Source organism: Monodelphis domestica, chromosome 1 (assembly GCF_027887165.1).
Source record: "Monodelphis domestica isolate mMonDom1 chromosome 1, mMonDom1.pri, whole genome shotgun sequence".
In the NCBI taxonomy this organism is placed as follows: domain Eukaryota; kingdom Metazoa; phylum Chordata; class Mammalia; order Didelphimorphia; family Didelphidae; genus Monodelphis; species Monodelphis domestica.
The window spans coordinates 70,579,176-70,591,561 of record NC_077227.1 but is presented as its reverse complement, the minus strand read 5'-3'; the positions used below and the strand labels follow the sequence as shown (position 1 = coordinate 70,591,561).

At 36.3% G+C, this 12,386-nt stretch overlaps 1 protein-coding gene across 23 annotated transcripts in view; it reads right to left on the bottom strand.

Moving 5' to 3' along the window:
• The window catches only part of MYO9A (myosin IXA), a 308,527-nt gene that overhangs the window by 80,324 nt on the left and 215,817 nt on the right, over positions 1–12,386 (bottom strand). For all 23 annotated transcript variants that reach the window (XM_056800401.1, XM_056800408.1, XM_056800432.1 and 20 more), the window contains 4 exons: positions 11,471–11,593; positions 10,250–10,399; positions 7,724–8,043; positions 4,225–5,754 (listed from right to left, as the gene is read on the bottom strand). In XM_056800401.1, the coding sequence (XP_056656379.1) occupies positions 4,225–5,754; positions 7,724–8,043; positions 10,250–10,399; positions 11,471–11,593 (2,123 nt within the window). The remainder of the gene's footprint in view (positions 1–4,224; positions 5,755–7,723; positions 8,044–10,249; positions 10,400–11,470; positions 11,594–12,386) is intronic.

The window sequence follows — 12,386 nt, the reverse complement described above, 5'->3', positions numbered from 1 at the left end:
GAGGGGCTTTGTGTGGAATGAAAAGGGGGAATACATAGTACAGAAAAATTAGCAAAATATTATCAAGGTAAAGGAAATTAGGTAGTACAAGATAACTTTGAGTTGATATTAGGTGGTTTTTAAAGACTATTCAATAAAAAAAATTCTTATTTTTCTTTGAATGGTTACAAGATGTCAATTTCACAATCATAAATTTTACATGAGAATTTGATTACAATCTAAGTCATTCCTATTTACAAAATATCATGTTCCTTCTAATAGCCCACACTTAGACCTTCCCTTTTCTTTAAACTTTATTACTTTTTTATCTATTGCTACATAATGTCTTAATTATATAATTATTATTTTAATGCTGTTTAATAGTAATTTAATGCATTTCATATATGTTTTCTCCAACAAGCCTGTAGGTTCTCCTTGAGGTCAACAATCATTTCTTAATCTTGTTTATGATACCTTCTAACAATTCTTCCCACCTCAGGAAAGTAAAGGTACATAGTATGTACATAAAAGACATTTGGAGTGATGAATTGTCTACTTAAATTTGTTGTGATTAATTCAGACCAAAAGAATCATCCAGTCTAATTCTGGGCCTCTACATGGAAAATCTTAAAACAATTTAGATAGATAATTGTGCTAAAGATCTCTTCCTTGTCTTTAAAAATTTGACTGACTGATTGAAAGACACAGAGATATTGAGAGAGATATTGAGAGAGAGAGAGAGAGAGAGAGATATTGAGAGAGAGAGAGAGAGAGAGAGAGAGAGAGAGAGAGAGAGAGAGAGAGAGAGAGAGAGAGAGAGAGCGCAAGAGAGTGCTTTTTAAGTCTTTCCCATGTAGCCAATAGTTCAACTACTATGTTTCCTTCATAAAGATGCTATCAGGGCACTAAAAGACTGTCTGCCCTTTGATCCAGCCATAACACGGTTGGGTTTGTACCCCAAAGAGATAATAAGGAAAAAGACATGTACAAGAATATTCATAGCTGTGCTCTTTGTGGTGGCAAAAAATTGGAAAATGAGAGGATGCCCTTCGATTGGGGAATGGCTGAACAAATTGTGGTACTGTTAGTGATGGAATACTATTGTGCTCAAAGGAATAATAAAGTTGAGGAATTCCATGAGAACTGGAACAACCTCCAAAAACTTATGCAGAGTGAAAGGAACAGAACCAGGAGGACATTATACACAGAGACTGATACACTGTGGTACAATCGAATGTAATGGACTTCTCCATTAGTTGCAGTGCAGTGAACCTGAAAAAACCAGAGGGATCTATGAGAAAGAACACTATCCACATTCAGAGGAGTAGAAGTAGAAACACAGAAGAAAAACAACTGTTTGAATACATGGATCAAAGGGATATGGTTGGAGATGTAGACTCTAAATGAACATCCAAGTGTAAACATCAACAACATGGAAATAGGTTTTGATCAAGGACACATGTAATACTCAGTGGAACTGTGTGTGGGCTACGGGAAGGGTGGGAGCAGGGGAGGGAGGGATAGAATATGATTCTTATAACCAAGGAATAATGTTCTAAATTGACTAAATAAATAAAAAAAAAAGATGCTATCAGTTCAAAGAAACAGACTTTTAGAAGTACTTGAGCACATATTACACATAAACTTATTCTTTCTAAATACCAGGAATACTACCTGTTTGACCATATATCAAGTTCTTTGATTCATCCATCTATACCTGTACTCTATTAATTTGAGATGGAATATGTTTAAGTATATGATATTTCAAAGGCATTTTAATTCATTCTTAAGTGGTCTTTTCATCACTTTTCTGCTAAAATCATGAAAATCCACTTTTCAGTCTCCTCAGAGAATTGCCTGACATTGAAATAATGATGTATAAAAATGTTCTGAAAGTAATTTATACTATAAATCTTTGTCCTAAAAAAAGAGAGAGAGAGAGAGATTTTGATATTTTATGGAATCACAGAATCTTGAAGCTAAAAGAAATTTCGGTAGTCATTTAGGTCAATTTCTTCATAGTACAGATGAGGAAACTGCATCCCACCAATCACTAAGTGAATTGCCACTTTACTTTGTGACAGAGCTATGTATTAGCAAGCCAAACACCAGTAAGGTGGGCTCTGTCTGCCACTAGTGTGGCAGTTCAGGTCTCTTCAAGTGCTTCTTTGAATATACCATGTGGTTGGTTGACTCTTATCTGAGTTGCTGAGCAGTCATGGAGTATTTTTTAAAGTGGCAAACTGCCCTTCATCTCCTTAGAGGGCAGCCAAGATAATAGTGGTTAAATTATGAGGCACAAGGGGAAAACATAGAACAGTCATTTTGGGGGAGAATCAAATCTTTAAGGACAGGAAAGAGATCTTTTGCACCACGAACCATCAAAGGCACAGAATTGGACTGGGTGATTTTTGTGGTCTGAACACAACATCCATCTCTGTAGATAATAACTGAATCTCAGGGCTACCAAAAATCCTCAAGTGGGCATTTAGTTCCACTTCATTCCATGTTCAAATTTCAGATCCTCAAATGTAAATTCAATTTCTAATAGTACTGTTCACTTTGAGCAAAAACAAAACAAAACAAAACTGGAGGGTGTTGATGGTTGGGAAGGGTTGGAGAAAAAAGGAAGTACTGGCAATTAACACAGCAGAAAAGAGCCTATAAGAAATAATTTAGTGTCATCTCAGGGGCCCATAAAAGAACTGTAGGATCACAGATTTTGAGATAGAAACGAACATAGAAACTATCTGTTCCAGCTCTGTTCATTTTGAAGATGAGGAATTGAGGCCCAGAGACTTAAGTGACTTATTTAAGGCCACACAGGTAATAGAAAGCAGAACAGAGATGTCAATCCAGGCACACTGACTGAGATGTGGTGCTTTCCACTGTATTACAATGAGGTGTGGTATTTTTTTGTTTGTTTTTTAAATAGTCTAGCTGTTTTCTAACAGATTGTAATTTTGTTTCTGCCAGCATGGGCTGAGCTATAGTTGGGCCTCATGAGGAATACCATCATAACTTTTTGGCATTTTACAGCCAGAAACGCTGGGAGACACAAGAATACTATAGTAATATATATAAGGTCTTTTCTAGGAAACTTGTGTAGATTTAACACTTTTAACTTCAAAAACTTTAATAACTAGTTGTACCTGAGAAAGAAACTGTTAGTGACTTTTAAAGACAAGTTTGGTATTCTTTTTGCAGATGATAGAGACTATTTCAGGGTATTATTTCCTTTCTCATTAACTATATCCTTTTTTCATTTTAATACAATCTGAATTACATGTAGGTAATGTAGTTGTTCAAAATTTTAATAAGTTGGATTTAAATTTTAGTAAGTTTGGTTGTAGATTTTAAATGTATAACCTAAGTTACTGACATTTCAGAATGCATAGGAAATTAATAAAGACCTCATATATACCACAAGCCATGGAAAAACCCTCTTGTCTTTTTTGAATCCTAAGTTGATAGAAGCTCATGTGCTGTTAAATGTTAAATAACATGAAAAATGTTTATGATATCCCTGGTCTGGTCTTAACCAAAAGTTTCTCAGTAGGTAATCAGATCTGCTGATTTTTAAACAGAATTTGCTCTACTAAACAAATTGCCTGATTTAAATGCAAATCACATGATTAATTAAATCAATTCAATCAATAAGTATTTATTAAAAGCCTATTAGATATAAGACCCTGAGCTAGGGGCTAGGAATACAAAAGCAAAAAGGAAATAGTCCGTTGACCCAAAGAAGAGCTTATATTCTATTAGAGGAGATAAAAGATAAGTACAAATATATATACACACATATGTGTATATATATATATATATACATACATATATATATATATATATATATTTTTTATGATTAGGGGAGGGCACTAGCTGCTGGGAAAGGAAGGCTGGTCATAAAAGGCTTCCTGTAGATGAGTAATGAAGGATTCTAAAAAGCACAAGAGGGGGAGGGGGCAAAAAAGGAGGGTACCATATTTTAGAACAAGAGATGGAAAGGTGATGGTCAGTGTAAAGGGTCTTAGGGTGTATGAAAAGATGTAAAAGAAAGCTGGGAAGGGAAAGAGATGGAATCAGGTGGGGAAGAACATTAAATGCCAAAGAAGCTAACATCTGATCTTAGAGGAGTTAGTGGACTTCACTGGGCAGGTGAATAGCATCATCAGACCGTTTTGAGTACTGGGCAATTGATAGTCAAGGAAGACTGATATAAAATCAAATAAATATTTCACTTACTATGAGAGACCCAAATGGTCCTTTGGTGTGAAGAAAATAGCTTTGGTCCTTCCCTCGTGGGAATGCAGCTCCTTGGAAGCTACATTCAGTTTAGTGTTCCAACCCTCGGTTCTAACCTGTGGAATACCTAGCTGTCTTTGGCTTTCTTTACCTTCAAAGAACATTGTGACAGGTCGGTCCCTTTGAACTGATTCATCAGGGGTACCTCCTTTTGGGCTAACAGTGAGACCTTTAATAGTTACTGTCAAAGGTCCAGGCAAATTCTGTTCTTCCCTGTTTGTAGGGTTTATGAGAAGAGACTGTGGTCTTTCAACTGTTTGTTTTGATGGTCTGACAGGCTTTGTCAGGGAAGACTCTGTTTTCCATGGAATTTCGATATTCTTGATAGCTTTTCGCTCCCGTTCCAGAATGTCCTTCTGCTGGCGAATCTGTTCCATCATTTCTTTTTCATTTTGTTGCTGCAGTTGCTTTTGCCTTTCTTCCTTTTCCATGTTCAGCCTTTCCAACTTCTTAAGTACAGTATTAGAAGAGTCAACATTCATGGATGCTGCTGTCCTATCTTCCTCCAGGCAGTGGTGTTTTCTGCTTTCTTTGTCTATATCCAAGGTAACAGCTGTCCCTGACTTTTCTTCACTTCCTGATGCTAAGTTTTTCAAAGTACCTGTCCCAAACTCAGGACTGACTTTTGTAGGATTTTGTGGTGGTATATAGAAAGTTGGTAGACTATTTGAGATGAAGGTCTCTCTGAATTGTGGCTTATAGGTAATAGTCTGAGAATCACAGTCTTTCCTGTCTTTTCTGGCAACACTCTCTGAGAACTCTGAATTGGAGGGTGTCCTCTTTCTAATAAATATATTACTATTCTCATCTGCTACAATGGGAGTATTTTCTTGTAAATCAAAACTTGGATCATGGGGTAAGCCTTTCTGTACCTTAGGTGAGGGAATATGTATGTCTTCCTCATTTGAAAACACTGAATCTGGTTTGTTTTTTGGATTCTCTTCAAAACTTAAAAGTTCTAAGCTTTCCTGAGAACTTTCACTCTCAGGGCTTCCTTGTGATGATCGTAGGCCCTCAGAAATCAGTTCTGTGGACCATCTACGCTCTTCTGAAGGAGAAATCCCACCACGGACCTTAAGTAATTTTAAGCTAAATATTGCCTGTTCCAATTCACGCATTCTCCGGCTTTCTCTTTTTGCTCTTCCTACTTTTTTTTGATTGAGATCCTCTAATGACTTGCGTCTCTGTCTTACAATTACATCTTGCTCCAAGTCCACACTACTTTGGCTAATAGCTCTCTCTTGTTGTTTGCATGGTAAGTCCTCAGATATGTCCACTGAATTAGCATGACCAATCCGATTATTTTCTACTACAAATCTGTATTCTTCTACAGCTTTCATTCTTTCTTCAAATGATCCATCCTCCCATTTGGAAGGGTCTGAACCCCGAATCTCTAGAGTATTCTCTTTAATTGCTAATCCATTTTTCAATTTTGTTTCTTTTAATCTCTGTTCTTTCAAAGCTCTAAATCTACATAAAGACAGAAATAACATGAATTTTCAGAAACATTTTTGGCTACAATTACTTACAGAATAAATAGTATTGGTTAAAATAGAGGCTGTATCTCTAAAATTTGATCCCAGACTAATAACATGTTAGTTGGAAAGAATGTTAGTGATGATCTGGTATAACAACCTTGTTAAAAAATAAACAAAACTTTTTTAGTAGTGACTTTGACAAACATTAGCAAACATGATCATTTTCATGTAAAATTAAGAACAGGAAAAGAAGGTTGTAAGTGAAACTCTGTACTACTAATGGTTTTAAGAAAATCTATGTAATACATTTAACATGGTTCCAAAACTATATTGCTTGCCCTTATCTCTTTTAAATTTCCTTATACTCTCTTCTATACATTCAAAAAAATTTTCATTGATACTCTTTTTTGACTTCTTCATCTTTATTTAGGCATCACTACCCCAAATTCATTTAACAAAAAACACAAACAGAAGCCAAGGAAGTGGAAATAACTAATCTAAGGTAACTTAACTAAGTAAGCAGGAGAATCTAGACTAAAAATTAAATCTTCTAACACCTGGTGCACCATTTTTTTAATTAAACCATAACTTGAATGGGACTTTATACACATGTATATACACTCAAAACACACAAAATTACCACATTAAAAATCAAACGAACATATTTGGAAGAAACCAGTAATTTTTCCTAAAAGTAAATAAATCAACTTTTTTTTCACACAAAAAAATCCATGAAGATCAGATAAAGTTAAAGGGACCTCAAGAAAACTAAGAAGTTTTGAATGGAAAGTAAGCCCAGGAATTTGGGCTTCCAAATCTTTGTTTCTTTTCCCCTACATTTCTTCAGTTTGAGTTATTAGCTCTTCTCTCAGTTGGAAAACCTGAAAACTGCCACAACTCAGTAGCATTCCATGGGAATTTCTTCTTTCCTTGTTTTGATAAGGAACTTCATGGAGTTACCCTTAAAATTGTCATCTACCTTCACAAGTGGGAAATAGAACTTGAACCACAGAATAGTCCAAACTCTGAGGACTCCTGAGAAACTCTCTCTATTCCTCTATTCCCCACTCCTAGAAATTGCTTCTATACCAAGGGATGCAGGGGAGAGTTCATAGACTTTTCAGTAACATTCCTTTCCTGAAGGGAACTCAGGGTAGTGATGGAGGTAGCTGTAGGAAATATACCACCAGGAGGGAAAGATCTCCCCCAGTTTGCTTCATCATTAGCAGGAGTCAGTTGGCATAGCTTCCTTTAGCATCTGTATAGTTAGTGGGGAAAGGATTGTGTCTGGGGATACTAATAAAGTTTAACACTGTCTCTCTAATGTATGAATATGAAAGGAGTAATTTAGAAACTCCCTATGGTTTTATACAAGTCAGATGGGGGGGTGGGGAGGGGGAAGTACAGGTTATAGTTCTATTTGCAAGACAGAAGACCTGAGTTCAACTACTGCCTTTGTAACATACTGGCTTTTTGACTATGGGAAACTTACCTAACTTTTTCAAAGGTTCATGTAACTAAGCCTGTTAAGTTCTAGATGAATAGTTGAACTAAAGTAAGGGAGTGTATCTTTATATAGGACCTCTTTAGACAGATGAAATTATGGGTCCATATCAGAATTATATAAACCAGTATGATATCTGCTGAGAATTTAAGGTAAAGCCAAATGACTCCGCTGCAATTGAGAAAATATATAGCTTATGATGTATCTAAGATATATATTAAAAACAAAAAAAAAAATGTTTCTTAGTAGAACTGGCATAACCAGGATGGTACTAAAGCTATCTTTGAGGCTGAGATATTCTATTGCAACTTTCTAGTTAAGTAGCTTAATCCAACCCTAAGATTGGGAAACACCAATCCATGTGAGTGATGCTGTGAACACTAGTGCTTGTGCCTAGGCTGCCAGAAACCAAAGGACACATGATGTTTCTTTTTATTGGTTTATCTGCAAATATTACCTTTGCCTGGCTCTGAATCCTCGGCATGCTGCCTGTAACAGGATAATTTTGTTTCTCTGTTCCTTGTACAGTTTGCTTTTCCAGTAGCCTCTCCATCCTGCCTGGATGCAGGTGGCAGCAGCATGCCTTCGTCTGCAGTGCTCCCGCCATGTTTCTTGAATGATGGAAGCTGCTGTCCGCATCTGCAGGTACTGCCGCCTCCCCCAGTAAGCCCTCCAAGCAGCCTGGAGAACAGCTGCTGCATTATTCACAACCAGAGCATCAGTCTGGACATCTTTGCCTTCAGCGTGCTTCCTACTCAAGTAATTTCGCCAGGATCGCTACAAAAGACCCAATAGTATATGATGTAGGATAATCTGACACCACATTTTTTAGAACAAGGCAATGGAAATAGTTTCCTGTGTCATATTGAAATAAGGCATTGAGCAGTTCCTTTACCAAAAGCAGATAAAGTAATTTTGTTTTTCAGACTGGCTTTGCTTTCCCTCCATTTTACCCCAGAGACTCTGGATGAGCTGTCTACTTCCTTCTTTCTCCTTTGTAGAGACACTAAGAGATATGATAGGAGAAAAGGAGAATGCAGTTTGTCACATCATAGGCACTTGTCACACTGACTTTAAACCAGGTATTTACAAAGCTTATTTTCCCTTTACAAAACTGGGATCCTTTTTTCCCATTTTTATATAGGTACATCCATCCGGTCTGACCCGAGCACTGATATTCTATGCCTTTTCCATTGTCTTTTGACTGACATCACTCACTTGATACACCTTATTTTTCCACATTTTATTTGTTGCCATGGAAAAGCCTGTTATTAGATTGCTCCTTTCTGTATGCCTCAGAATGACCCCTTTATCCAAGAAACTGCTGGTTAAATTCAGACTCACATCATATTAAATGATGAAGTACCTACAATACAGGTCTTTGAAATATGGGCCTCTCCTTGTATTTCTTTATCTGTGGACTCCTTGAGAATAAAAGCCTTTGTATTTCCAGCAATTAAAAAAAAATTCATGAAGAAATGAGTTTATTTTTAGGTAATTAGCACAGGAGTTAAAGCATATGCTTTACTCAATTTATCTCCTGAGAAAGGAAATGAATGATGCTGTGAACATCAGTTTGTACCCCTGGCAGGAAGAAGAAGGGAATGTATTCAAAGGAAGTTAAATAGTGTGGTGGATAAAATCCTGGGCCTGCAGTCAAGAAGACCTGAATTCAAATCTTGCCACATACAACGACTTGCTATGTTACCCTGGACAAATCATTTACCCTATGTCAGCTTCAGTTTTCCCATCTGTAAAATGGGAATAACAGCACCAACTTCCCAGAGTTGTCAAGAGAATCAAATGAGAAAACTATGGAAAGTACTTTGCTAACCTTAGAAGGCTCTATAAATATTAGCTGCCATTATTATTCAGAGGATCTTTGATTTAAAGTTAGAAGGATCCCTAGGGGGCATCTAGTTCATCTTTTTTCACTTTATAAATGAGGAAATGAGGCACAGAGAGGTAACTTGCCCAAGATAATGTAGGTATTGAACAGGAGAGTGAAAGATGGAATCCAGGTCTGACTCTAAATTCAGTGTACTTTTCATTACATGTCACTGTCAGAATAAATTATGTCTTACTTTTAAAAATTATTATTTCCCTAATAGGGAATCCCATAATATCAAAATAATTCAATATATGGAAGACCTTTCATCAGTGGGGATACTCCTTTTACTGATACATACTGCAATGTCTCTACAACTTAATGAATGGGCTTTATGGGCAAATAAAAATTTGTCACCTTGAAATGTATCTAGTAATGGATTTTTCTGGACTTTGCTAGATTGGTCCCCACACAAAAGACACATAATTTGTGACTAGGTGGAGGAATCTAAAATAATTTTTCAAAATTCCTATTTTACTATACAATATGAGTGATGATGAGAATTCTAATAATTCTCATTCTTCAGGATGCTTCAGAATTCATTTAGTTTAGCAGAGTGCCTGGCACTCTCTTACTAAGTAAAGAGTACTAATCTAATGACTAAGATTTCTGTGAGTTTTCAAGAGTGTTAATCCTAGGGTGTAATGGACAGGAAATAGTGCATTTCTGGGGAATAAGTAAACTGAGGATGCTACAGCACAAACTGAAAGGATGACCCTGTGAATAATGGCCCAGTGGGGGGACCAACAAAATCACTAACATCTAAAACAGCATACAGCTAAAATGTCAGTTGGGAAAACTTTATATAAAAATACATGAGTCTAATATTAATATTTTGTGTCTATTTGTTGCTATATTCTTTTTTTTTTTAAACCCTTACCTTCCGTCTTGGAGTCAATACCATATATTGGCTCCAAGGCAGAAGAGTGGTAAGGACTAGGCATTGGGGGTCAAGTGACTTGCCCAGGGTCACACAGCTGGGAAGTTGCTATATTCTATAAGGCATGCTTGGTAGTAAAAATGGTCTCAGGGCTGTAGCTTTCCTCAGAAACAAGAAACTAGTCAAACACCCTGGGAAGATGCTATTTTTCTCACCTGCAGGATGACGACTGCCTGCCTCAGATGGAGGAAATGCTGTCTAGAAAGCATGGCCCGGAACCATCGCTGTAACAGTATAATCCGCTGGAGCACTTCCTGATGTAGCAAGTCCTGTAAGTGCTGGCGCTCTTGTTCTTTCAGGAATACCTAATAAAAGGGAAAAAAAGGGCTGAGGAAAATCACCTTTGGAGGCAAAAGGAAAAGTGATTGTGAAACTTCATCTAGAGAAAGAAGAAATCAAGGAAGTTGGTTCACATCTGTTTAACAGGTACACTAAGGAGCCAACAGCTTCTAGCCATTTATCTATAATTCTTCCCAATGCATGAAACTTTACCATCAATGAAGTAAACTAGTGATAATGCCATTCCCTGCAGGGAGCAGATGCATTTATGGCCTGGTGCAATGGAAAGGATTCTAGTTCTAGAGACTGAGGATATAGATTCAAATTCTGACACTGGTTTACTATCTTTTTTACCTTGGGCAAATCCCTTACCTTCCTTAGGCACAATTTCCTCATCTATAAAAATTAACAGATTGCAGTAGATGGCTTCTGAGACCTCTTCCAACTCTAGATCTATAATCCTAAGAATTCTAAGTGACTGTTCATGGGTCTTACTACTTTATGAACTCATATAACATGGGGACCACATCTTGTCATTATTCATAATATATATATTGGTACTTTGCTTTGTCTTGCACATGGAGTTATAGAACCTAAACATTCAAGTATCTCAGAAGACACTGATTTTAACCCATACCTAAAGCATAAGTCCTCTCTAAAACATCTCTAGTCTATTAAGTACTATCTGTCAGTAGCACCTTAAGTGAGTTTGAAATAAGGCCCTGGAGCTAAGGGACTTTTTATTATGATTATCAACTAATTGCATTTGTCCTATCAGTTTTCTTATGGTATATTGCACTTGTTCATAGAGCTAGAGCTAAAAGGGATCTTGAGGGCAAATAGTCCAACTATTTCATTTTATAGATGAAGAAACAGGTCCAGGGAGGCTAAGTCACTTGCCTATCAAGAGGTAGGATTTGAATATAGCTCTTCTGAGCAAAATTTACTGATTTTTATACATTATCTTTATTTTCTCTTAAACAATTTAGCGCTCATGCCACATTGCCTATATATAAAATTGTAAGGTAAATCTTTTCAGACATATAAATTAACTCATTTTTTTATGTAGACATTAACTATAAAGACAATGCATTTACCATGGTTTTTCCAACTTGATAATTTTTGGGACTAAGCTTTATTTTTCTGAAGAAATCTTGGATGTTAAATTTTGAAGGAATAGTGTCACGCTGGAGAAGAACATGGAAATGATCCACAAAATCCTATAAAAATGAAAAAAATAAAGGTAAAACCACAAAAATAGTAATAATAAATCATCATCACAGCTAAAATTTGTATAGACCTTACTATGTGCCAGGTACAGTGCTCAGAGTTTTATAATCAATGATTATTTCATTAAAAATACCCTACAGGAGCTACTTCAATGTAAGAGAAGGAAAGAAAATTGTTCATGAAAGGCATGGTCGAATCAATAAAGTTCTTTACACAATTTAACCTTTAAGTTTAAAAAAGTCAGTCTAGAGGCATGTACTTGGGGATACAATAATTTAAAGTTAGGAAGACAAATGGAGGTAGTAACTAGAATGTGATATTGAATCATAGAAAATCTGAGTGAAGAAGAAGGGATCTTGGAAATAATTTATTATCTTCCTTCTTTTGGGAGATAAGAAAAGTGAGACAGAAAGTTTAAGTGAATCTTAAAGTTTATAAAGAGCTGAGATTTAAGATATAGGCCTTCTAAGCACTAGTTTATTCTACTACATCATGATGCTTTCCTAAAAAATTATTTTTAAAATTCTGTTACAATGCACTGCAAAGGAAATTTATACCATAACCAAGTGAATGTGGCAGGTGTTATTATGTGATCAAGAATGAGGTTTTTAGGCCTCGAGTGAAGACATTAAGAGGGTCTCAATTACACTGAAGCTCCTGTATATTTAACCAGAGAAAGCAATATGATTCTACTCAGCAATGGCACCAACAGATGCCAGCTGAACTAAATGAGTAGCTTTGGAAATCAGCTGTGTGGCAGTTAGTAAAGGAAAAAATCACATG